This window comes from Gymnoscopelus braueri (genome assembly GCF_963280865.1).
Source record: "Gymnoscopelus braueri genome assembly, chromosome: 10".
In the NCBI taxonomy this organism is placed as follows: domain Eukaryota; kingdom Metazoa; phylum Chordata; class Actinopteri; order Myctophiformes; family Myctophidae; genus Gymnoscopelus; species Gymnoscopelus braueri.
This window is the reverse complement of record NC_137611.1, coordinates 16,226,064-16,251,601: the sequence shown is the minus strand read 5'-3', so window position 1 is coordinate 16,251,601 and position 25,538 is coordinate 16,226,064. Positions and strand designations below refer to the sequence as shown.

The 25,538-nt window shown below is 43.4% G+C and overlaps 4 protein-coding genes across 5 annotated transcripts in view; all 4 read right to left on the bottom strand.

Moving 5' to 3' along the window:
• Positions 1-3,452: 3,452 nt before the first annotated feature.
• Positions 3,453-11,309, bottom strand: ftr66 (finTRIM family, member 66; the record flags this gene model as incomplete). Its single annotated transcript, XM_080440534.1, has 6 exons — positions 3,453-4,588; positions 5,191-5,250; positions 5,867-6,026; positions 6,545-6,778; positions 9,047-9,142; positions 10,728-11,309. 6 exons carry the CDS (start codon positions 11,307-11,309, stop codon positions 4,056-4,058), a joined length of 1,665 nt encoding a protein of 554 aa, XP_080296660.1. The 3' UTR covers positions 3,453-4,055.
• A 2,283-nt stretch (positions 11,310-13,592) lies between these two features.
• On the bottom strand, positions 13,593-14,636 carry LOC308093388 (myeloid-associated differentiation marker homolog; the record flags this gene model as incomplete). Its single annotated transcript, XM_080439724.1, has 1 exon — positions 13,593-14,636. The coding sequence occupies exon 1, from the start codon at positions 14,496-14,498 to the stop codon at positions 13,593-13,595; it is 906 nt and encodes a 301-aa protein (XP_080295850.1). The 5' UTR covers positions 14,499-14,636.
• A 935-nt stretch (positions 14,637-15,571) lies between these two features.
• LOC308094506 (myeloid-associated differentiation marker homolog) lies at positions 15,572-17,664 on the bottom strand. Its single transcript, XM_080441216.1, has one exon. The coding sequence runs from the start codon at positions 17,497-17,499 to the stop codon at positions 16,618-16,620; it is 882 nt and encodes a 293-aa protein (XP_080297342.1). The 5' UTR covers positions 17,500-17,664; the 3' UTR covers positions 15,572-16,617.
• Positions 17,665-21,060: 3,396 nt separating this feature from the next.
• LOC308093198 (myeloid-associated differentiation marker homolog) overlaps positions 21,061-25,538 on the bottom strand; it is a 6,260-nt gene continuing 1,782 nt past the window's right edge. The window contains exons 1-2 of one of the 2 annotated variants that reach the window (XM_080439444.1): positions 23,785-23,869; positions 21,061-23,215 (exon numbers count right to left, since the gene is read on the bottom strand). In XM_080439444.1, the coding sequence (XP_080295570.1) occupies positions 22,159-23,040 (882 nt within the window). In that variant the 5' untranslated portion in view covers positions 23,041-23,215; positions 23,785-23,869 and the 3' untranslated portion in view covers positions 21,061-22,158. Of the gene's footprint in view, positions 23,216-23,784; positions 23,870-25,538 lie in introns of those variants that run through there. The other variant, XM_080439443.1, reaches the window with a different exon arrangement.

Sequence of the window (25,538 nt, the reverse complement as noted above, 5' to 3'; positions counted from 1 at the left end):
TAGAAGTAAAAGTATTGAATATTGGAAATACTCAAGTAAAGTACTTGAGTAAATGTACTTCGTTACTTTCCACCACTGTGCAGTAGCTGCAGATGGAAAGTTCCTGAGAGAGTTAAAAGTCACAACGTATGCAGAGAAGAAGGCAGAAAGAAGCAGAAACCATTAGCCTAAGTTTTTTTTATTTGACATTTTATCTATTGAAATTCTTGATTTTGTTTGATTTGTTGTATTCTCATTTAAAAAAAGAAAAATCCTTATAGTGCTGTCCCTAGAAAGCGCTCTGCTCATAATTAAGTTTCATCTGTTCAAAATTGGCCGGATTAGATCTAATTGGTCATTATTTGTTGGTTGAAAGTTAGTTCAACACGTATATCACCCAAACAGCCCTGAGCCTGAGGTGCAAATTCTATATGTCACTATCAGTGTAGTCATTGAAAGGTTCACATTCTTAATATCATTGTCAGTGTATTAGTCATTGAAAGGTTCTAATTCTTAATATCCTATATCCTTATCAGTAGTGTATTAGTCATTGACAGACAGGATAATAAAACCTCTCTCTCTCTCTCTCTCTCTCTCTCTCTCTCTCTCTCTCTCTCTCTCTCTCTCTCTCTCTCTCTCTCTCTCTCTCTCTCTCTCTCTCTCTCTCTCTCTCTCTCTCTCTCTCTCTCTCTGACTCATAGATGGGGTGATGACTGTTGGCTCAGCGGCACGCGCACACAGAGAACACACCCTTGGGTAAAACTTACACAATAATGGAAGTACACGTATTCTTTTTCTTTCTCCCGTTCGAGCTGTTTTAACAGGTCCCTATACCGTAGCTCCAGGCTCTAAAATGAGTATATCAAAGTATCTGTGTTTGTGCCTGTCTATTCTCATCGGTGCACCTCGAGGCACAAACTTTACGGAAAGTAGGCTATACTCTGCACTGTATGTGTGTAGTAGTGCATACTGTATCATGTGTATGTGGCCTACACTTGTACTCTTGTACTTCACACTTCTTGACCCAAACACATCTACCTTTTACAGTAGATGTATTGGTCTTACTATCCAGGGACCTCTCTGGATTATTGAGGAGCTTTCAAAGGGACCCTTACTGCATGGTCTGTAACTCTGAGAGTGTAACAAATGGAACCAAATGCAAAGGACAAGGGTCCGTTATGTTTCCATTTTGTACACTCTCAGAATCATGGGGGGGGGGGGTCCTGTCCTTGTAATTAAACAGTTTGAGAACCACTGACATACAGGTAGCTTATGTGATTTCCCCACCAGGGGGAGGCATTATCCCAAACGTAGCCAAAAATCTCCACTATCTTACATGATTGACATCTGCAGGTTGACAGCACTGTGCCAAGTGTAATCTTTACAGGAATGCATTCACTTAAGAGCCCAAAGTGATACCAGTGTGACCATTAGCACCTGGCCATGGCCAAGTGGAAAAACCACAGTCCCACAGGGCCATCTAACTATAGCCAGGCCCAGTGCTTTCTGGGGCCTGTTATGTTGGCATCTGCACTCTGCTGCACTCCACTGTTATGTTATGTTATGTTATGTTATGTTATGTAACTTATGTTATGTTATTATGTCAACTCAGAGACATTAAATTCTGAAGACCCAGTAACCAGGGAGATGGAGGGTCAGAACAATTAGAACCAAACTAGATCACTGAGGTACGTATACAGTATACTGTAGGAACCAAAACAAGACTTGCTTCCCTGTACCTGTCTGTCCAATGTCTGCTGCGCTCTGTTTCATCCAAAAGATTACATTTGCGGTGTTACTTGATGTAGAAGTTAAGAACCATTAGTTTCATACTGGTTTCAAAGCTATAAGTCCCATGTATAAATATATAATGTATCCCAATAATAATAATAATAATAAAACGTTTTTCAACATGTGGGTATTAATAGCCCACGTAATCATCCCTGATAATGTATGATTATAAAATGAATGTGAGCATGGAATGAGTTGGAATGAGTTATTTATCTGATGTTGTATCAAGCAATTGTATGATCCATGACATAGTTATATAAACTATTTGTTCCTTTTTGTTATGGCAAGTGGGTCTTCCTCAGTAATGAAAAAAAAAATTTGCAAAGGGGAGTGAAGGCCATTTTGTTGTCACGACAAAGACAAACAGTGGTAACATGTTTTTGTATGTTTTAAAGGTGAAATATCAGGCACAGGTTTTAGATTTTATATCAACAGAAAATATCCCCATATTTGGCAGTAAACCTTTGTATGTGCTATGCACCTCTGCTCTGGACCAATGGTGCTCTTGGCAGGAGACAATGTCAAGGTATGTTTTCATTACTCTTACTGTTTGATTTTGCATGGTGAAATGGCCAAATGCTAAATCAATGAGTTCACCTCGAGCCCTGAGTCGTGACAAAATGATCTATGATTAAGTAAGTAAGTAGGTCGGGAGATGGCTTATTGTCGGTATCAGCCGAGTAACACGCGGGAGTCTGTCCCCGTTACTATGCGCTAGACCCCTGGGAGATGGATTGCTGAGGTGGAGCGCCACACCTATCCTCAGCTCCCAGTACTTACCGCACGACTTACCGCAGCCAAGCCGTGCTACTCATACGCTGAGTTGGCGGTGCCCGGGATCGAACCCATGACCTTGTGGTCTGAAGGCGAGAGCTCTACCGACTGAGCTACCCGGACACTATCTATCTATGATTGCTAGTATTTAACATCCCCATTCTGAATATGATGTTGAATACAGATCTGTTTCCTCGCAGCAATAATGAGAACAGTATGACAAAACATTAATTTTGAAGTTTGGCTGTTGCTCTTTGGTTTTGTGGGGCCAAAATTCCCCCTTGTGTACTGTCTACGGAAAAAGTAGAAAACCAGCTCTCATCTACATTATGCTCCTGGAGGTTCATGCCTACTGCTGGTCTCTGTTCAATCCACACTCATTAGTTTAGAAAAGTGGTCCCCATCTTTTTAGCTTGAGAGTCGAGACCCCAAAGAGAGATTTGATTTCTTCTCGGGACCCAGCCGATCTACAAGCTCACAACGTGTCGCATCGCTTGTAGATCTGCTATTTAAAAAAAAAGAAAATAGACTTTCAGACTTTTTTTCCTGAATTTCTTTTATTGATTTTTTAGTTTTTGATAATCTTCTGAAATAATTAGAAAATTGTTTGGAACTGAAAAAAATGGGCATTTGCTCGTGACCCATAAAAATGGTTCTGTGACCCACAAATGGGTCCCGACCCATTGTTTGGGAAACAGTGGTTTAGGTTTAGACCTTTTCTGGATCAGGGTCAGTGAAAGCTTAATTATAGCTGGGTATCCTGGCATGAAGAATGGAGATTAGGTGTGTGTTCTGGTGTGATTCAACTCCAGGAAAGGCACTTGTACATCATGCACATTTAAGACACAACAATATGAACGTATACTTTATTGTTTGTTTCTTTGAGAAAACAACAAAGGGATGTTATTGCAGTTTTAAAGGGTATATTGTATTGTGCAAAGTCCAACCAATAACATTCGTCGAAGCAAACCTTTGCTCAGAATGTCATAGTTCTCATGCAAAAATATTTATCATACATTTATTGACAGTTCAAGCCTCCGGTGACCACTGCGCAAGTCCCTACCCATCACCACGGAGGTTGTGCACCGTGTGCACCGTGGTGCACCGTGTGCACCGTGGTGCATCCGGCTTTGTCGGGCATCTATGCGAAAAACAATTGGCCCGTGTTCGGGGGAGGGAAGCCTGGCAGTGATGGTGATATTGGGCATTGCATGAACTCCTACGGGCTGGGGCGCCACCTGTCAGCGGGGAGTGTTGGGCGGGCGGAAGTAGGATGGCTCTACGTCCTCCTGGTGGGGGCTCCTCACTGGTAGGTGAGTCAGTAGGATGCAACATCAGTGACAACACAGAAATGTGTGTGGGGAGGAATCAATTGGCACAACGACTAAATTGGGGAGAAAAATGGGTTAAAAAATAATTGGCTAATCTAAAGATAAAACAAGTTTATGAACAGGTTTGTATACAGTATGTGCACAGACTGCACACTTGTTTATACCCTCTAATTCCCTGAACTATTCCATCTGGCAAAGTGTCACAGACACGCCGAAACACACAAACTCAAAACCAGGATGCACAGGCTCGGTGAACCTCGCCTGGACCCTGTGAAGCAGGGTCATTGAATCAGAAACACTGTAAAATGCCAGAGTGCCCGCCCTGTGATCCAGGTACACGCCTATCTTATTGGTGGCCGGGGTCGTTATTCTAGTCGCCACGTTCCCATGCCAGAACGTGCAATTCTTCTTCGAGCAAAACAAACTCCACGACTTGTCGTTGCGGCCGAAGTGGGCGTCATTGCCGTCTCCTTTCCTGGACATGGACCCATACGCGATGGCAATGTTCACTGCCCCACTGGTGCTCCACTCGGCCTCCCAGTAGCAGCGCCCGGATAGCGCCTGGTTGCACAGCACCTGGCACCAGTAGTCAAATCTCTCCGGGTGGTCCGGACGAGGTTGGTCCCTGGTTCTGACGGCCACCGTCTGGGACTCCTGAGAGACACTCAGGTCCCTGTGGGCCGTCCGGGAGTCCACCGTGAGCTGGTAGGAATCTGGGAGTACAGCAATAGAGGACCCAGCGTGGTGACAGAAAAGGTAGACAAGCAGCTTATAAATAGTAGGCATAAAACAGGTGCTATTAGTGCTAAGAACAGTGTGTGGAGCAGGCGCAACTCAGTGAATCACTTAGCCCTATTAAAAAAAAAATTGATCTATAAGCTCACAATGCATGGCAATGTGACGTGTTGTGAGCTTGTAGATCTGCTGTTTTGAGATTTCTTTTCGAGGGGGAGGGAAATAGATAATAATAATAAATACAAATATTATAATAATACCAATAATATTTATAATAATAATAATAATTTGCCTATAATGACATTTTCAAAATTTGCAGTAAAATATCCACACACATCCAATACACATCCAGTCTATAAATTAGCCTAATGAATGTCAAAACCTGGTATATGAATTGCTATAAAAAAAGAGGATTTTGCCTGTGTGAATTGAAACTTGAATTGACCATATAACCCACGACATTCAGTGCGACTGTTTCAGGGAAATAGTTGTATGAACTTCTCCCTCTATAAGAGGCCCTAATACTGTTCCATAATTAAGGCTTTCATACGAGGTTTGAGGTCTCTGTTTTTTGACTCACAGTATAAGAATTCTGGTCTGACCCTGGGCTCAGGACACTGCAGGAGTTTCACTGTGTTTGCTGTGAAGGAAAATTGTTTTATTGAATTAGAACATTCTGAATAGTGTTGTTGTTGTGAAGTTAAACTTGCAGTTCACATGACAAGCCATGAACCCCCAAGAACCTTTTACAATTCAGTTGCATGAGAGTTCATTGTTGTTTACGTTTGGATATAACTCATTGTGTTTCATAATTCAGTTGAACCCGTTAAAACTGGGAAAGCATTTGTATCGTTTAGATAGTTGCTATATACTATATATACGTTTTTCAGAAAATTCTTACGATTTTGAACATTGGTTTAGAACGGTAGTTCTAAAAAATAGCAGATATACAAGCTCACAGCGTGTCACTTTGTGCCGCGCTGCAAGCTTGTACATCTGCTATTTTGGAAAATTTTTGAAAAATCTTGAAAGTGTTTTAGTAAAATAATTAAAATAATTTAGATTTTTTTAAACACAAATCTTCTCTTCTGGGGGTCCCTGGCACAAAACATTTTCAGATGGGGGTCCGCGGCCAAATACATTTCATTTTTGGGATCCTTGGCACGAAAAAGTTTGAGAACTACTGATTTAGCAGGCATTTGTAGAATCGGCCTCAGGTCTTAATGGCTTAAAGTTTAAACAATATGCATACCAACCTGCTCTGGAAATCTTTGGCAGTTCCCCTTTAAATAGGTCCTCCAGCCTCTTTTGAAGAGCTGACACAGAGGACTGAACCTTCCCAAAATCCAACAGAGGGACCACCGTGATGCTGGTTGACTCAGTGAGCTCCGTCTTCTGGCATACTGACTGGCAGTTCTTGAGTGTGGGAAAGATTATAACGTATTTGAATGCAGAAAGCAATTTGCCAACTAAAAAAATATTGAAAGTTGCTGCTTCTGTAGATACCCTCCCCCCAGAAATATCCTGACATGCAGCTTTGCTTCAAAACCTGTACCACATGACAATTTAGTCATTTACTTTCAATTAATTGATTTGGAAGTTATGGCAACTGCAAATTTTCCGTTACATAAAAACGCTTGTCGGTGTAAAATTTCTACTGTAGATAATTTTCTTTGGTTACCGAATTCCTGCAGCATTATTGTATGAGGGGAATTATGTATGTATAATAAAGAATACTTAGGAACTGATATTAGCTCCTAAGTATACTGGGGGGGGGGATATAAAATACGATCTCCATAATCCCCGATTATGGAGATATGAGACTGATATCTAGTATCACGATATCAATTTAACATTATATTTCACAGCCCTACTTTTACAAATGAATCAATAACAAATACTGCATACGTATTGATGATGAGGAACACAGTTACCTGTAGGAAATAGATGTGGTCCTCAGTAGTGGAGAGTTTCTCCAGCTCAGCATCTCTCCTCTTCATTCTGGCCAGCTCTCGCTCCAGCTTGTCCAGGAGCTCCTGAGTCTGGCTGACGGCCATCTTCTCCTGAGCCCTGATCATCTCCCTCACCTCACTGCGCCTCCTCTCTATGGAGCTGAGGAGCTCTGTGAAGATCCTCTCACTGTCCTGCACTGCCGCCTTGGCTGACAGCTGTTCATGTGAGCAATGCAAACAAAGCTATAATAATAATACAGTCATAATAGCGCTTTATTTTCCATTTTATTACAATGTGGCTGTATGTACTGTATGTATGTATGTATGTATGTATGTATGTATGTATGTATGTATGTATGTGTGTGTGTGTGTGTGTGTGTGTGTGTGTGTGTGTGTGTGTGTGTGTGTGTGTGTGTGTGTGTGTGTGTGTGTGTGTGTGTGTGTGTGTGTGTGTGTGTGTGTGTGTGTGTGTGTGTGTGTGTGTGTGTGTGTTCATTTCATTTCATTTTATTTTGTTTCGCATATGGTAGTGTATTACAGTTCACACAATTCATAATTTCAAAAATTCATTAAATCACATACACCCATGAGCGAAAAGGAGCAGGAAGAAGAATAAATTCTTATTAATACCTGCCCCCATATCCAATTTAAAAAAAATATATATATCCTTGATGATCGGCGCATACCGCCAGTACCTGCACTAACATGCAAGTTTAAACATCTTAAACATAACCAAAAAGAAAAAGAAAAAGAAAAAACGAGCAACAAAACAAGCAACAAATGAACAAACATATTTAGTAAACAAAACACAACAACAAAAGATAACTCCAAAGTCAAATCCTTTCCTATTCATCTTCTTCATATTGTCTAATAATCTTTTTTTTATACCATTTTTTAAATTGATAAATATTTGTACAACATTTTAAGTCAGTGTGGAGCGAATTCCACATTCTGATTCCTACAACTGAAGGACAGTGTGTGTGTGTGTGTGTGTGTGTGTGTGTGTGTGTGTGTGTGTGTGTGTGTGTGTGTGTGTGTGTGTGTGTGTGTGTGTGTGTGTGTGTGTGTGTGTGTGTGTGTGTGTGTGTGTGTGTGTGTGTGTGTGTGTGTGTGTGTGTGTGCACACGTATGTATGTATGTATGTACGTATGTACGTATGTATGTATGTATGTATGTATGTATGTATGTATGTATGTATGTATGTATGTATGTATGTATGTATGTATGTATGTATGTATGTATGTATGTATGTATGTATGTATGTATGTATGTATGTATGTATGTCCCCTCAAAAGTAGCTCAGGCATGGCATTACAAAGCAGAAGCACGTCTGACCATGAAAGGCTGAAAATATTTATATTTTTTGAACAAAGAAATCGAAAATATGTTACCTAACCCAACTCTACTCTACGAGCAGCTCTAAATCTGATTAAATTACAGATTTGAAAAGGCTAATTTAATTGGTTAAAATGTCATGGATGAAAAATCTCAAAGCTAGTCTGAACACAAATAGAACCATGCGGTTTCAAGTTTGCAAAACTCTTGAGAAATCTAATATAGCCAAGTGGGCTTTCAATGCTTGTAGTACCTGCCACTTCAACAGAGGGGACTATCCTACTGATCAAGGCCATTTGAATCAGTGTGAATCATTATTTGACCCAGTAGAGCTGCTCAGTGACCAGCGGTAAAAGACTGTGGTAGCACTGAGGCAATTTCCGGCATGATAATTTGTGTAATATCTATACAGAGAGGGGAGATGCGAAAAACTAAATTCATCCCATGGGTTAATAATACAGTGGTTCTCAACCTTTTCAGGCCGTGACCCCCCCCCCCCCCCAAACAGTGTTGGAAAAGTTACTAAAACATAGTAATATATTACTTATTACATATTACTTGTTTAAAAAGTAATATAGTTACTTTACTTATTACTCCCTGCCAAAAGTAATTAGTTACTTTACTAGTTACTGGAAAAAAGTAATAATATTACTTTAAGTTACATATTACTTTAGTTACTTTCCAACACTGCCCCCAAATAATCCTATTTGAACTGGGGACCCCCAACCCTGACAAGCACTTGGAATGTAGGAGTTGAGGCATTACATTCAGTTTAACTCGGTTCCACAGATAAAAATTGAGAAAATAGCAGATCTCCAAGCTCACAACGCCTTGCAACGCTATTTCACACTTTTTGCCTCTTTCTCATATTATTTGACAATTTGGCCAAATGGTCTTTTTCTTTTTCTCTTTGAGGTATTAAAAAGGTTTTGAAAGTCCTTAAAGTGTCACCTCACTGCCATCTGGGGACCCCCCCACCCCAAATCATGTGGGGACCTGACCCACAGGTTGAGAACCACTGGGTTAATAAACCCCAAGGAAAAGCCATTTCGAATAGATGCGTGGGATTTGAAAGTGGCCTGATACTTGATGTTTTCAACCGTAGAGATGGCTGTATTGATCTACAGGCTGTGAATTAATGTAGGCTACCTTGAGTGATTCCAGAACTCTCTTCAGCTCCCCTAGCTCCCTCTCCTTAGCCTGGATCCTCTGCTTTGACCTCCTCCTGCTCCTCCCCACCTCCCTCTGGAGGGAAAACAGGAACATCTCATTTAGATAGCAGGATCACATGCATGTTTTATGAGATACACATGCAGATATGCATTGATACACAGCGATGTATTGCATAGATAAATTAACCTCATTATGTCCCAAATTGAACATGTGCCAAACCTTTCCAAAACCTTCAAGGACATTTCTGAAAATGTACAAAATGTCCACAATTATTTAAACTATAGCTCACAATGTGTTGCATTACACTAACACGCAGGAATTCATTGTGGCCATGCAACACAACTCAACTCAACTTTATTGTCACATCACATGTAAAAAAGAAATGGTGAAATTATTTGTTGAACAACCTCCACCATTGCATTTTCAAGAAAGAACAACATGGAAAAGCAGGTCAGATATCAATATGAGCAGAGTACAATATATATACATAAGGTGCGTGGTTAAAAATGGCAAAGAAATTGTTGTCAGGACAAACTGGCCAAACATGAAACACTTCCTTAAGAAGTGATTTCCTTCCACTTCAAAATATGATTCTAGTAAACACATCTCTTTAAAAAAAAAGAACACATAGGCTATATTCTTTCCGCAATAGAGGGAATGCCTAATTATCATTATTAAGTCAGATTGCTGTAATGCCCTATTACATGTAATCTGATTCTTGGGGCCGTGTATGATTGCTTATCAGATCAGTAACACCTACAACAGGAACAGGCATGAGGAAACTTTAGACCCTATTCAAATTAAATGGTCCGTCCATCAGCCTGCCATACCTGCCACACACGGTCTCATACTGAATAACAAATACGAAGATTGACATCATTGCATTGCCACAAAAAAAGCAGGGGGGTATAATGACTAACATTTGCCTATGGGAAGGGAAGTTACATTTTGTGGTTGGAACACACCACTGCACTTTTACATTTTTATGGCTCAAGGAAGGCTCAAGATCTGAATCAAGGAAATGTCCTTATATGTGATGCGATATGTCAATGAGCTCGTCTCAAATCTAAAATAGGAATGGAAACATTCCTGATTACTCATATTTTCACACTGGTATACGAATGAGCATCACTTTAGTTATCTGTAAGTGGTATATCTGTAAAACATTTATTAAAGGGCATTTAGACTAAAAGAAAATTGTTTGTTTAATTGTTCATAATGTGTGATCAGTGGCAGTGCATCACTCTACACACATGATTGCTACTGTAGTTCTGTGGTCATAGAATTCTAGACCATATTAGTTGAGTTATGCTCAGCTGAACTGAGTTGAGCTGAGTTAAAATTCAACGTTAATTAAAGTTAAGTTAATGATGAAGGAAAGTGTCAGAGTGTGTAGACTTGAGCAGAGGTCTTCAAGTGGGGTTCAGGGACCCCGGGGCCCCTAGGGGTCCTTGAGGCGGTTCCAGGGTGCCCCCAGCCAACTGAAGAGTAGTTTAATTTCACTATAATTCAATTAATCTTCAGATTATCACAATTCAATAAATGTGAGTGTCTGTTCTATATGTTTCAATAACACCACCTGAATCAATTTCTCATTTACAATCATCAAACAACAACGGAGAGGCTGACACATCATGGTCAGACGACGTCCTCCTACCTGTCTCTCGTTTCTCTCAGCAGTGGCGGAGACCGTGTCGTGTCCCCTGTGCTCGTCCATGGCGCACAGCAGACAGACGCACCGCCCGTCGGAGCGGCAGTAGATCTCCAGCAGCTTATCGTGATGCGGGCAAACCCTGTCCCGCAGCTGCATGGTGCCCTCGACCAGCGTGTGCTTCCTGAAGGCGGCCGACTCGTTGTGAGACTTCAGGTGAGTCACGCAGTAGGACGCCAGGCACACCAGACACGACTTGACGGCCTTGGCGGTGCCGCCGGTGCAGAAGTCACACGTCGGGTCCCCGGGTCCGGGGGTCTCGTCGGACGGGGACGACGGGACGCCGCCGAACTTCTCCACCATGTCGGTGAGCATGGTGTTCCTGTTCAGAATGGGCCTGGGGCTGAAGCTCTGCCTGCACTGGGGACAGCTGAACGTCTTGGAAGAGTGGTCCTCGCCCCAGTAGTTTTTGATACAGGTCATACAGTAGCTGTGTCCACAGGGGATAGCAACTGGCTCTTTGAGTGTATCCAGACATATGGGGCAGCAGAACTGCTCCCTGTCCAGAGTGTCTACTGTGTTGGCCATGTTGTGGCTGACTGATGGGTTGGTCTGTTTGTTCTCTCTTTAGGCAGTCAAGTTATATATCAGCAGAGAAACAGAGATAGTCAAAGTTAAGCAAAGCAGATGTGCTGTGTGCTGTGTGCTGTGTGCTGTGTGTGTGTGTGTGTGTGTGTGTGTGTGTGTGTGTGTGTGTGCTCATGGATGTGTGTATTTCTGTCTGTGTGCGGGAATTCACAGGTGCATGTCTGTGTTTTGGAGATGTAAAGGGAAATCACCTCAGCAGAGGAGAGATAACATGCACTTAATGGTTTTTTCATTCAAAATACCAGGCTGACATGTGATTTCCTAGTACTTGCTACTAGCCCATTCACCAGATCAAATACTGTAGTGTAGTGACAATACATTTTTTCCATGTGGTTTTATTAGTTTAGTTTAGATCGGCCTTTTTTTCAATTTATTTTTCAATTTCTCAAATACACTTGAAAATAAACAAAATAACAAATGACAATTATCCATCTTCAACTGGAGTCGGGTCGCGGGGGCAACAGTTCTATCAGAGAGCTCCAGACTTCCCTTTTCCGAGCAACATTGGCCACTTCCTCCGGGGGGATCCTGAGGCGTTCCAAGGCCAGGGTGGAGATATAATTCCCCCATCTGGTCCTTGGTCTGTCAAGGGGTCTTAAATAATAATTAATTAATCACAATCACAATTCACGTGTAACAACACAAGACTCAAAAGGTGTTGGCTAAAGCCTTATTTATTACACTGACCCTTTTTACATTAATCATTTATTTATATCCCTTGAAACATTGATTGTTTTATGACGTTTATACGTTTTCTTCTTTGTGTCAAACAAGAAGCAACACTGCCTGACCTGTCTCGCCATGACCGAGATCACAACTGAAAACAGAGTCATGGCAGAACATTAACATTTGAAAACAAATAAATAAACAACATAGGTTCCAATATGTTGGCCGCATGTGGATCTGGGACTTCTTGTCACAGATCTGTCTTCTACAACGTAAGACTTCAAAAAGTATAGAACATATGTGAAAAACAAATGAGTGGAGGTACTAAGTTTACGTTAGCGTACTGGCAGTGTGCATAAGAGATTTGGTGCTGGTTGATATTAGCTTTGGAGAAACAAACACACACACACACACACACACACACACACACACACACACACACACACACACACACACACACACACACACACACACACACACACACACACACACACACACACACACACACACACTCGAACAGACAAACAGACCCTCTTATCGACAGAGCCCACGCTGTAGAAAGTACAACAAAGCAAGTAACAAAAAACTATAACAGTAACGTTCCATTCATTTACTTTGGTGTCTCTCTGTACTTCTCTCTTTCTATTACACCTTTTCTCTCATATAACGCCTTATTTATACTTGGGTGCATATGGGTGTCGCGCAATGAAAATACTAGATCTACAAGCTCAAAAAGTTGTGAGCTTGTAGAGCTACTATTTTTGGTGCGTGACATCCAACTCCAAACAAAGGCAAACTTTTCCGGTGTTGGCAGAGCTTGCCAAATCGAACCATTCGTTTTTTTACTCCATATACTTCTCAGCTCAGCCCACTCAATATTGTATGCAGTGCTGGAGCATTTCACCACCTGGATCTCCGCCGTTTATTTTCATGAACCTCTGTCTGACGTGCTTCGACATCATTTGTCTCAGAGATTTTGGCATCTCAGGTGAAAGACACAGTGGACAAAGTGTGCAGTAGCTCTCTCCATTAATGAATTGCCATGTGGTTGTGTTTGCAGTCGCTCAGAGAGGGAGGTTTGTACACTCCTCAACCAACCTTTCTTCAAAATTAAAACAACATAAATCACGAGCGCATTTGATTGTCGGAACAATCACACACACAATGTTCAGTTAGGGAGGTGTTAGTTTGACAATCTTGGAGGTGCAAGAACTACTGAACAGAACATTGAAAAGGCCCTGCCGCAGTTCTTAGTAATTTTGTTGACCAGCCCAAGCCGAACAAAGTTGATGTTCGGTTGGAGTATGCTGCATCCTTAAGTATCACTCAAGCCTAACTCGTCCACCTGCCTTCCTCCTTCAGGGGCTGACTAATCTCTCAAGACACATTCTGCCAACAGCAGAATCTGTCAGCACCACTGCCCTAAACATGTAGTGTTGTTGTTAGTAGGAATAAAGAAAGCGGACTAAGAAAGGGGAGGAGCCAAACCAAGTTTTTGTTTTTTCTACACAAAAAAGGAGTGGTGCCCCCAGAGGTAAAAAATATGTACTTCTTTTTTTAACCGAATGGGTTCCTAGAATGGCTGCTGACAAACACCACACGGGCGGAGTAGATGAGGTCGGCCATGTAGAGGATGAAGTTGACGGTGGTGAGCACAGCTACGGCCATCCGTTTATCCCAGGTGCACAGTCCCAATGCGCTCCCACATCTGTCAGGCCTGTTCTTCTGGCCGCCGTTCCAAGGGTCAAAGTTGAAGATGGGCCAGATGATGGTCGCCGAGAGGTACAGGACCATGGCCAGCACGGCGTAGACAGACAGGAAGCGGGTGAAGGGGAACGGGAGGCAGGCGGTGCACTCACCGACGCACAGCAGTACGATGAGAGCAGACATGATGAAGCACATGCAGTAGACAGACAGGCAGTACTTCAGGGCCTCGTGGCTCTCGTAGACCGGGGGGTCGCTGATGAACACGAAGATGACGCAGGCCACGAAGGTCTGGAAGACCTTGAGCAGGCCGGGCGTCGTGGCCATGTAGCCGGCCAGCTCGCCGGGACGCGCCTTGCTTATGCTCACCTCGATCGCGTACGTGACGGTGACCAGGCAGGAGAAGACCATGGACACGATGCGGGAGTTGTACGTCGTGCCGTAGCCTACCGTGCCCTTGATAAAGTACAGGGGGAAGATTATGGCGGCGGACAGGCAGAGGAGGAAGGCGTAGCAAGCGAAGGTGATCGGGAAGTTCCTCCAGGAGACGGGCACTCTGGGCTGGAGGCCGAACACTTCCACCAGCAGGATCAGCAGGGTTCCCGTGAAGCTGAACGACCAGCAGAAGATGCACCAGTCCCCCGTTCCGTGGAACAACTTGCCGCCGTACACGGCCATGGAGAAGGCCACACAGGAGGAGACCAGTGCTGCCAGCCTCATCCATAGCAGCGGGTTGGTAAGGCACGAACATGCAGTCATGATGGGAAATGTGATAGGACACTGAACTGAAGTGAAGAGCTGAACTGCAGAAGCAGGCCGTCTATGATGCACTCACAAAGTTCAGAGGGATTTGGTTTTGTATATATATTTTTATTTCCTGTTGTCTAGACACCTCAGATCCACTTTCTTCTGAGTCTTACCATCTTGTGCAGCCAGGAAACTGCTGCAACAACAAAAAAAAGATGAGATATTACTCATCAGCCTGTTCAGTAATCCTGTCATATGACAACAGTTCTAACCAGGAGTTTTACAGCGCGGCACAAGTACACATTTTAGTTTACATGTTTACATTTTAGTCGCTGAGGGATAAGATGCGTGATAGACTTCGTAAGAGTTTGTTGGTCAGTCAGGAGGTTGGCTTATAGCAACATCAGTTGGTTGGCTTAGCAACAGACTAGACATGGTCATTGGATGGGAACAGAGTTAAGAGGAGGTTCAAAAGTTTTATCATTGTTCAGTGCATCCAGGCAACAGTGTGGAGAGAGAGAGAGAGAGAGAGAGAGAGAGAGAGAGAGAGAGAGAGAGAGAGAGAGAGAGAGAGAGAGAGAGAGAGAGAGAGAGAGAGAGAGAGAGAGAGAAGAGAGAGTGTGTTGGTGAGACATGTGCTCCAGGCTATGGGAAACTTCTGCTGTGGTGTTCTTTGTGTGTGGGCATTCACAAATGCATGTGTTGTTGAGAAATGAAAGGAAATCACCTGAGCAGAGTAGAGATAACATGCACACTTGATGGTTCATTCATTCTAGTTGCCCAGCAAATGTGATTGCGTAAAACACTGGCTAGTCCATTAACCAGAACTAAATGTGACGACACATCTCATGTGGATTTATTTATTTACACGTTAGATTATATTCTCCTATAACATTGGTGTGGCGTGTTCACGCAAAACATTGGAATATATATAAAAAGAAAGTTACAACATACTTTAACATGAACAACAAAAAATACAGAAGCAGCCTATCTTTCTTTGAGGATTTATATTACAGCAGTACAAAACCAATTAATGACCCAAGTTGACACATAATTGACACAATAATATTTTTAATAGTGCAAGATGTTAGATGCTTTGATATTCGGATAAACTGTGTTCAGGACAATAAACCCATACAGCATTAAAGTAAGCATCAAACCATCACAATAAAATTCCATCTGGCCTATAATCTTGAACCATATTATATATTCCTGTTGCTGACCGTCTGTAGCTGATCTGTAGCTCACGTCAAGAAAGCACACCAAGAAAGCTAATTAGGGTTTTAGTTTCACAAAACATTAGGTCTAGATCTTGTATTTTCCACCTGCCCCATTTAAGCACAAACACTAGGAAGGGGAAATACAGTTTCAGCTTCACCCAGCTGATGGCTGCTGTTACGGCCAGCCGTATTGTTATCTTGCATTGTATGATTATTTGGTATTTTGCATTGTATCATCCTGTGTTATTTCCTGTGTTCGGAGGTGGAGTGAGAGGTGAAGATTGGAGACTGTTGATTTCCAAATGGCAGACACCTGCCTGTGTCTGTTGATCACTGGAGGCTCATGAGCCTCATGACTCCTATGCGGTGGCTTGGTTGGGGGCCACTGGCCAACTACTAGTATAAAGCTCACTCACAAACTTTGTTGATCAGAGGACTGTCAGCTTCGGCAGCGGAGAATTGCGCCCTCTGTCCTCTCACCCAAACCATACTTTCACATTCACTCATGTCCTGAGGGAAAGCCTTCAAGACTGTTCTGCTGTGATCAACCCTTCAGACTTGATTCCTTAGTTGTAGTTATGTAGCCTTTGAATTTGTGTTTATGTTTGGTTGTGTTTAGATAAGGTTTATAGTTTAGGTTTGTTTCTTAGATTGGGTTCCTTTGTTTGTATTTTGCTAACATTTGTGTATTTGTTATAATAAATATGATGTTCAGTTTTAAATTCTGTGTCCTTTAAATTCTGTCAAGGCATTTATACACCTAGACTAAGGGTCGTAACAGCTGCTCAGAGGCGCACAGGTGTAGCTGTTAGGGGTTAATGTGTTTTACTCAGGGACACTTTGACACATGTACTGGGCGGTCGTGGAGGCGAACCGGTGACCTTATGATAACCAGTGGGCCTCTCTACCCACTAATCTACGGCCGCCCGTGAGCGCGTGGAGATGAGGTCGGCCAGGTAGAGCATGAAGTTGACTGCAGTGAGCACAGCCACAGCCACCCGTTTATCCCAGGTGCACAGTCCCACGTCGCTCCCGCAGTTCGCGGGTCGGCTTAACTCGCCGCCGTTCCAGGGGTCGAAGTTGAAGATGGGCCAGATGATGGTCGCAGAGAGGTACAGGACCATGGCCAGCCAGCCGTAGCCGGACACAAAGCGGTCGAACGAGAACGGGAGGCGGTCGGTGCACTTGCCAATGCTCAGCAGGATGATGACGGCCGACAGGATGAAGCAGATGCAGTAGACAGCCAGACAGTACTGCAGAGTCTCGAAGCTCTCGTAGATTGGTGGTTCGCTGATGAACATGAAGATGATGCAGGCCAGGAAAGTCTCGAAGACCTTCAGCAGGCCGGGCGCCGTGGCCATGTAGCCGGCCTTCTCGCCTGGACGTGCCTTGCTTATTCTCACCTCGATCATGTACATGATGGTGGTCAGGCAGGTGGAGATCGCGCACACGATGCGGCAAACAAAGGTCTCGCCCCAGTATGCCCCGGCTCCCCTGAGGAAGTACAGGGGGAAGATGATGGAGGCGGACAGGCAGAGGAGTAAAGCGTAGCAAGCGAAGGTGATCGGGAAGTTCTTCCAGGAGACGGGTGCTCTGGTCTGGAGGCCAAACAGTTCCACCAGTAAGATCAGCAGAGTCCCTGAGAAGCTGAAGCCCCAGCAGAAGATGCACCAGTTCCCCGTGCTGTGGAAGAGCCTGGCGCCATACACGGCCACGGAGATGGTCAAACAGGAGAAGACCACCGATAGCAGCCTCGTCCAAAACAGCGGGTTGGTATGGAGCACCACAGGCATGATGGGAAATGTTGTCTGACACTGAAGTGAAGAGCTGGACTGCAGAAGCAGGGCGTTTAGGATTCACTCACAAAGGTCAGAGATTTAGTTTTCTTTTGTTTTATTTTATTTCCTGTTTTCTATAGACACTTCAGATCCACTTTCTTCTCCAGTTTTGCAATCTGCTGTGCAGGAAACTGCAACAAAAAAAGATATGGATTGAATTACTCATCAGCCGGTTCAGTGACAACTCATCATGACAACAGCTCTAACCAGGAGTTTTACAGTGTGACACAAGTGCCAGGCCGTCTTGTTTTAGTCTGCCGCAGAGTGATAAGATGCGTGATGATAGACTTTGCAAGAGTTTCATTATTGGGTCAGTCAACTGGCTGGCTCAGCAACATCAACTGGTTGGCTTAGCACCAGACGTAGTCATTGGATGAGGACGGAGTTAAGGCGAGCAAACGACATTGTCATTGGATGAGGACTGAGTTAAGACGAGCAATGGACATTGTCATTGGATGGGGATGGAGTTAAGACGAGCAATGGACATTGTCATTGGATGAGGACGGAGTTAAGACGAGGTGGGTGCAGAAGTTTGATGATTGGTCAGTCCCTCCCGGCGATGGGATGTGTTGAGAGAGAGAAAGAGAGAGAGAGAGAGAGAGAGAGAGAGAGAGAGAGAGAGAGAGAGAGAGAGAGAGAGAGAGAGAGAGAGAGAGAGAGAGAGAGAGAGAGAGAGAGAGAGAGAGAGAGAGAGAGAGAGAGAGAGAATTTTGTGTGTGTGTTGGTGAGAAACATGCTCCAGGCTATGGGATCATTCTGCTGCGGACTTCTCGACTTCTCTCTGGCACAGCAGAGAGAAGGGAATGCCAAACAGCTCCATTCTTCCAGAATTTTCTTGGAAGAGTCGTCCTCGCCCAGTAGCTGTGTCCGTCTGTTTTGAGTATATCCAGACATATGGGGCAGCAGAACTGCTCCAGAGTGTCTACAGTGTTGGCCATGTTGGCTGGCTGACAGGCTGTTCTTCTGTTCTTTCTAAGACAGTCAGGGACGGATTAAGACTCAAGGAGGCCCCTGGGTCAATTATATTTTAGGGCCCTCCCCCCACCCCCTCGCTACCAAGAACGAGCAGGCGAGTTATAAAGCATGTGTAGTAGATCACCTGTAGATGTTTAATTGTACAGGATTTACAGTTTATAACCTAAGGTTTTAACATATTTATTTGTATGTAAAATAAATAGGAAAACTTTAAAATACTTGTCAGATCTGTTAAGACATAATTATAATATATCAATTTTGTCACTGCATATTTAGTACATGAAATTTGTCCTCTGCACGTACCTATCCTACATTAAGCTTAGGAGCAGTGAGCGCTATTATTACAGCGTTTAGGGAGCAGTTAAGTGTCTTGCTCAGGGACACTTTGACAAATGGACCGGGCCGGGACATGAAGCAGGGACCTTCTGTTTCCCAGGCGGCCTCTCTACCCACTCAGCTACCAGAACATCTGACTACTTTCCTGTTAGTCAGATGCCTTGTACTCTAGGCTGAGGGGCCCACATATTTGACCATCAACCTATATTTAAATATAATATATTTAAATATAGGTTGTATATTTTCAATGTAATAAAATAAATATATATATATATATATATATATATATATATATATATATATATATAAAAATGAAAATAAATGTGTGTGTGTGTGTGTGTGTATATATATATATATATATATATATATATATATATATATATATATATATACACTGTACAGTACAGACTGTGACTGTTCATTCAGTCAGTGTCACACGCACGCACGCACGCACGCACGCACGCACGCACGCACGCACGCACGCACGCACGCACGCACGCACGCACGCACGCACGCACGCACGCACGCACGCACGCACGCACGCACACACACACACACACACACACACACACACACACACACACACACACACGTGTAGACTATTGCTTGTGTTCATGGATATACTGTATGTAATTCTCTGTTTGTTGTGTGGGCACTCACACAAACATGTGTTTTTGGGATGTGATGGTAAATCACCTGAACAAAGGAGAGATAAAACACACTTAAAGGAGCTCTTCATCCATTATCTCCATATAATTGGTCTTCACTAATGCATCTAATGCTAAGATGGCACCATTTCTGTCTACTTAGTAATCTGTGCCTCAGGAGGAGGGTTATGGGCAGTTCAGAGACCTGCCTACCAATCATCAATGGGTATTTAACCGCACTATGAGCTTGTAGATCTGCTATCTTTTTTGAAAATCTTGAACATTTGTGCAAATCTTTGAATATATATATTTTTAAAGGGAACATTTGTAACTCAAATCTTTGCTTCTGGGGGTCCCTGGAACTTAACATTTTGAGATGGGGGTCCGCAGCCAAATGCATATCTAAAAATGTTTAGATAGATGAACAGTATGTTACTATATCAGTGGTGCTCCAACTTTTCCATGTCAAGGACCCCCCATCTCAAAATATGTTGTTCCAGGGACCCCCAGAAGCACAGATCGGAGTTAAAATTGTTCGCTTTAAAAACATATATACTGTATATTTTCAAAGATTTGTACACATTTTCCACGATTTTTCAAGAAATAGCAGATCTACAAGCTCATGAAAAGACCTAACCTGCCTATACCGATGACACCACTGGTAGGAAGTTTTCTGAACTGTCCGTAGCCATCATGTGAGACACGGAGTGACTAGGCAGAAATAGAGCTATCTTTTATAATGAGCATTTGTGAGGACCAATTTTATTATACAAAACAGGTTGAAAATGGGTGAAGTTGTCCTTAATGGTTTATTCATTCAAAATGCCCTGCGATTGTGATTGCGTAACCCAGGGTCAGCCCTATGTTCCTTCAGTTTAGCAATAGGGGTATAGGGTTAGGGTGTGGTTACTTGCAGTGATGGAAAAAGTACTACTATTTCTTTACTTAAGTAAAAGTATCAATACTGCAATGTACAGATATACTCTGTTACAAGTAGAAATCCCGTATTCAAAATGTACTCGAGTAAAAGTATAAAAGTATCAGCATCAAAATATACTTAAAGTACCAAATGTAAAAGTACTCATTGTGCAGAATGTCCCATTTCGCAAGTTTCCAAATGTATAAAATCCTTTGAAAATCAAAGATGTAAAAGCTCACACCGTGTCGCTTTGCGACGGATTCTGAGCTTGTAGATCGGCTATTTTCAAATAGACCCGGCTGAAGTGGTTTGTGTGTTTTGTAATAATAATCTAAATCTACAAAGTAATTAACATTTCAAATAATTGTAGTGGAGTCAAAAGTACAATATTTGCCTCTGAGATGTAGTGCAGAAGAAGTATTGAAAATTGGAAATACTCCAGTAAAGTAAAAACAAAATGGTACTTTAAGTACAGTACTTGAGTAAATTTACTTAGTTACTTTCCACCACTGGTTTACTTGAGGTTACGGTTGTGAGGTTAGGGTTTTCATTAGGGTTTAGGTTGTAGGGAACATAGGGTTGAGGTTCATAGATACGCTCCACGTAACACTGACTAGTACATTAACTAGACCAAAAAGGTGACTGCACATCTTTTCCATGTGGATTTATTTAAACAACAGATTACATTTTCCTATAATACTGGTGTGGCATGTTTACGCAAAACAGTGGAATATATAAAAAGGAACATACAACATAACACAAATGACAAGAAAGAGAGAAGCAGCCTATTCTGTCTCTTTCTACCAGGAATTCTATTACAGCAGTACAAAACCAATGAGTCAAATTTACATTCAATTGACACAATAATATCTTTTAACGGTGCAAGTTTCAGATTCTTTGATATTGGGATGAACCGTGTTCAGGACAATACACACATACAGCACTAACATTATGTAAGCATCAAACCATTCAGATAAAATCTATCTCGCCTATATTCTTGCACCTTAAAATATATATATTCTTAGTACAGACTGTAGCTTGTAGATACTGTATACATAAAAGATCATAATATCAGCAATAAAGCTAGCTTAGCATTCCTCATCACATCAAGTAGGCTAAACCATTTTTGTAATACTGCTTCAAGTCTTGAGAACATCAGGCAGGTATAAAACATTATGCTTCAATGAATAATACAATGGATGAATTGTACAAGTGGATCAATAGGAACAAAACACAATGAGAAGAAAACCCACTGAAAGAGTTTGTTTTTGTTTTTCAGCTGAAGAATTTCTCCCATCAACCCCATTATTTCAGAAATATGTTTTTATTTTAATTACTTGCATTACATTATAAAAGACCTTGGGGTTGAAACTGACATTGTTTGATTGTCTTACGGCCGTGCACAACTGAAAACCAAGTGAAGGCAGAACAATGACATTTGCAAAAAATTAAAAATACAACAAAACAAGTAACACAAAAACAAAACAAAAAAACAGTAAGGCGCTGTTTACTTTGGTGTATCTCTCTCTATACCTCTCTTATCTAAAAAAAAAGAGGCTGATTTATACATGGTCCTAACCCGTGTGGTGCACCTAAAATAGCATATCTACAAGCACACAAATGTGTCTGGGAATGCGACGCATTGTGAGCTTGTAGATCTACTATTTTCCGTGAGCGACACCCGCACGCAGTTAAGTATAACTCAAGCTTAAGCCCAATCCAACCACCTTCGCCCCTTCAAGCGCTGACGAACACCAGGCGGGCGGAGTAGATGAGGTCGGCCAGGTAGAGGAGGAAGTTGACGGCGGTGAGCACTGCCACGGCCATCTTTTTATCCCAGGGGCACAGTCCCTTATAGGTCCCGCACCAGCTCGGCCTGTGCTTCTGGCCGCTGTGCTTCGGGTCGAAGTTGAAGATGGGCCAGATGATGGTCGCCGAGATGTACAGGAGCACGGCCAGCATGGCGTAGGCGGACAGGAAGCGGGCGAAGGGGAACGGGAGGCAGCCGGTGCACTCGCCGATGCACAGCAGGATGATGACGGCCGACAGGATGAAGCAGATGCAGTAGACGGCCAGGCAGTACTTCAGGGCGTCGTGGCTCTCGTAGGCCACGGGGTCGCTGATGAACACGAAGATGACGCAGGCCACGAAGGTCTCGCAGACCTTGAGCAGGCCGGGCGCCGTGGCCATGTAGCCGGCCAGCTCGCCGGGACGCGCCTTGCTTATGCTCACCTCCATCATGTACATGAGGGTGGCCAGGCAGGAGAACACCGTGGACACGATGCGGAGCTTGTAGGTATCGCTGTGGCTCGACTCGCCCTTGACGAAGTACAGGGGGAAGATGATGGAGGCGGACAGGCAGAAGAGGAAGGCGTAGCAAGCGAAGGTGATCGGGAAGTTCTTCCAGGAGACGGGCGCTCTACCCTGGAGGCCAAACAGTTCCACCACCAGGATCAGCAGAGTCCCCGCGAAGCTGAAGGCCCAGCAGAAGATGCACCAGTCCCCCGTGCCGTGACCCAAGTTGCCGCTGTGCACGGCCACGGAGAAGGCCACGCAGGAGAAGATCAGTGCTAGCACCCGTGTCCAGAACAGCGGGTTGGTATGGACCACCACAGGCATGATGGGAAATGTTGTAGGACACTGAGCTGAAGTGAAGAAGCTGGACTGCAGAAGCAGGGCGTTTTAGGGATTCACTCACAAAGGTTAGAGGTTAGAGGTTAGAGTTTATTTTCTGTGGTCTACACACTTCAGATCCACTTTCTTCTGAGTCTTACCATCTGCTGTGTCCGGGAAACTGCAAAAAGAAAGAGAGAGAAAAAAGAAAAAGATAAGGAGAGAATTAGTCATCAGTTCAGTATGCCTCAGTATGTCTTCTGTAGTAACCAGGGTTTCTTTTAGGAAACTTTGACTGATCATGGATGTTGTGTGGAAGCTATTGCTTATTACAGATACTGAAGCTCTAAGTGTATTTGCGTACAACAGGTGGCCTTCTGAGGCCTATAAGGAATACCTGTTGTGGCCACATGAGGGCACCAGCTTTCACCTCTGGTCAAAATGTTCTGTAGGCCTACATGACATTTGATGAAACACACAATGCTGCCATTGTCTTCCTCCTGAACTACTTAAAAAACCAAAACAAAAGGGAACAATGCAGCTGTTTCCCCTACCAAAACCTTAAATAAAGTCCCAGAGTCGTACATAGATACATTTGGTAACAACTGGTCAAATCAAGTCACATGCGTCTTACTTCACTACTTCCTTCCCTCTACAATTCCTATCAATGTCATTGAGACATTAGAGGCAAAAAGCAGCACTCCGACGCAGGCAGCACACAGGCCGTGTCACGCTGACATTCCTCCTTACACACAATCCCCCTTTTAGACGGGCGTGGCGCAGAGACCTCGGAGCGACCCCAAAGTGTGTCTGTCATCAACCTTGGATCGGAGGCCTCCCTCGGTCCCTGATATCATCCTCCACTCACAGTCCCTTCATCCAGGGAGAGATCTCTACAGGGAGCTGCCTGACTCTGAACAGCGAACCCCCCCGCCCCAACACCCGAGGTTCCCCCTCCCTCATTCCTCCTGACTCACACACCCATGCTCGGCTCCACTCAACTGGCGTAGTCCGGCCCAGAGTTTACATAGTAATAAACAAGGAGCGAATGCCTGTTTACATTAGTGTCATTCATCGCCACGGCAACCGCCATCGGACGGATGATGATGACAACACAAATGGGGGAGAAGAGCCTAGCCGCGGCCCGGGGAGGTGACAGTGAGAGAGAGAGAGAGAGAGAGAGAGAGAGAGAGAGAGAGAGAGAGAGAGAGAGAGAGAGAGAGAGAGAGAGAGAGAGAGAGAGAGAGAGAGAGGAGGGTTGAATTAAAATGAGAAGAAAGTAGAGACTTTTACACAAAGAAAAACTTGTTGAGTACCGAGTGAGAGAAGTGAGAACCATGTACCATACTAGAACCGCTACCATATTTTTATGCTTGTTGATGAATTGAATACAATGGAAACAAGTCCCTAGGACTTTTTTGTGTTATCTTTTTAGCTCAAATGTCAGACTGTAATCGTGCTGTTTATATTTCTGTCTAATAAAGTATTCAATCAATCAATCAAACCTCCACATCCGATACTATTGATACCGTATAGTAGTATTAGTATACTGAATAGGTACCGGACTGTAGTGCTGTGTAACTTGTGTGATGATTCCGGCTGACCTAGAATCAGCACCAAGTAAGGCAGCACTGGCAGCAGACTCTCAGAATGAAGAACCTGTAGTACAACGTACAACGTGACAGTTTTTTTTTGTATGGAAAAGTATCAGTTCTGGCACCGTTTAGGCAACTTTTTAAAAATAACAGTTTAGCAGTGGTTTAGTACAACATTGTTCAAATGGCCTTGGCAAGAACAGGAAAAAAAAAGAAAAAGCAATCTATGTCATTTCTATATTGAGAAGTATCGGTTCTGGCACCGTTTTGAAAATACCGGTTTAGCACTGGTATCGGTTAAAACCCAATAGATGCCCATCCTATAGTTAAAAGTGACTTAGTAGTAGTAAAAGCGAAGAGCGCCTAAAGGATGAAGGAGGGAGAGCTGAGGAAAGGTGGGTGGGTCTAAAAAGACGAGGGAGGGATTCGGGGGAAGCCCTGTACCCGAGCAGGACACATAGTTTAAACAATGATGGAGTGGAATAGCAGAGGAGTGAGTCACCCAAACCCCCTGTTTCACCACCCCTCCTCCCCTCACTCCCTATGTCTTTCCTTCTTTCTCCCGCCTTCTCTCTCGATCTTTCTCCCTTTTTCTTGTAAGATTTTCCAAATTGCTGATGTATTCCAGATGTGCAGCAGTCTGGCTGCTGTTGAACAACTGGTAACTTTGTCATATTTGCCAAGTCCTTTCCTCTCCCCGTCTCTCCTTTCCCCCGGTCTCGTTTAACGTCGGTGACTCCCTCGCTTTTCCATCTCCCCCCCCCCCCCCCCCCTCACCATCACTCTCTCGCTCCCTCTTCTCTCGTACCATATGCTCCCTCCCTCTGCACTTTAAGGAAAGGTACCAATTATGTTTCATCTAAACCACTCAAAATAAACGTACGTTGAGGGGCCGTAATGGAAAAATCA

What these genes read in the sequence shown, in the direction of transcription:
- LOC308094506 (XM_080441216.1), bottom strand. Translation starts at nt 17,499, where the DNA reads ATGCCTGTGGTGCTCCATACCAACCCGCTGTTTTGGACGAGGCTGCTA.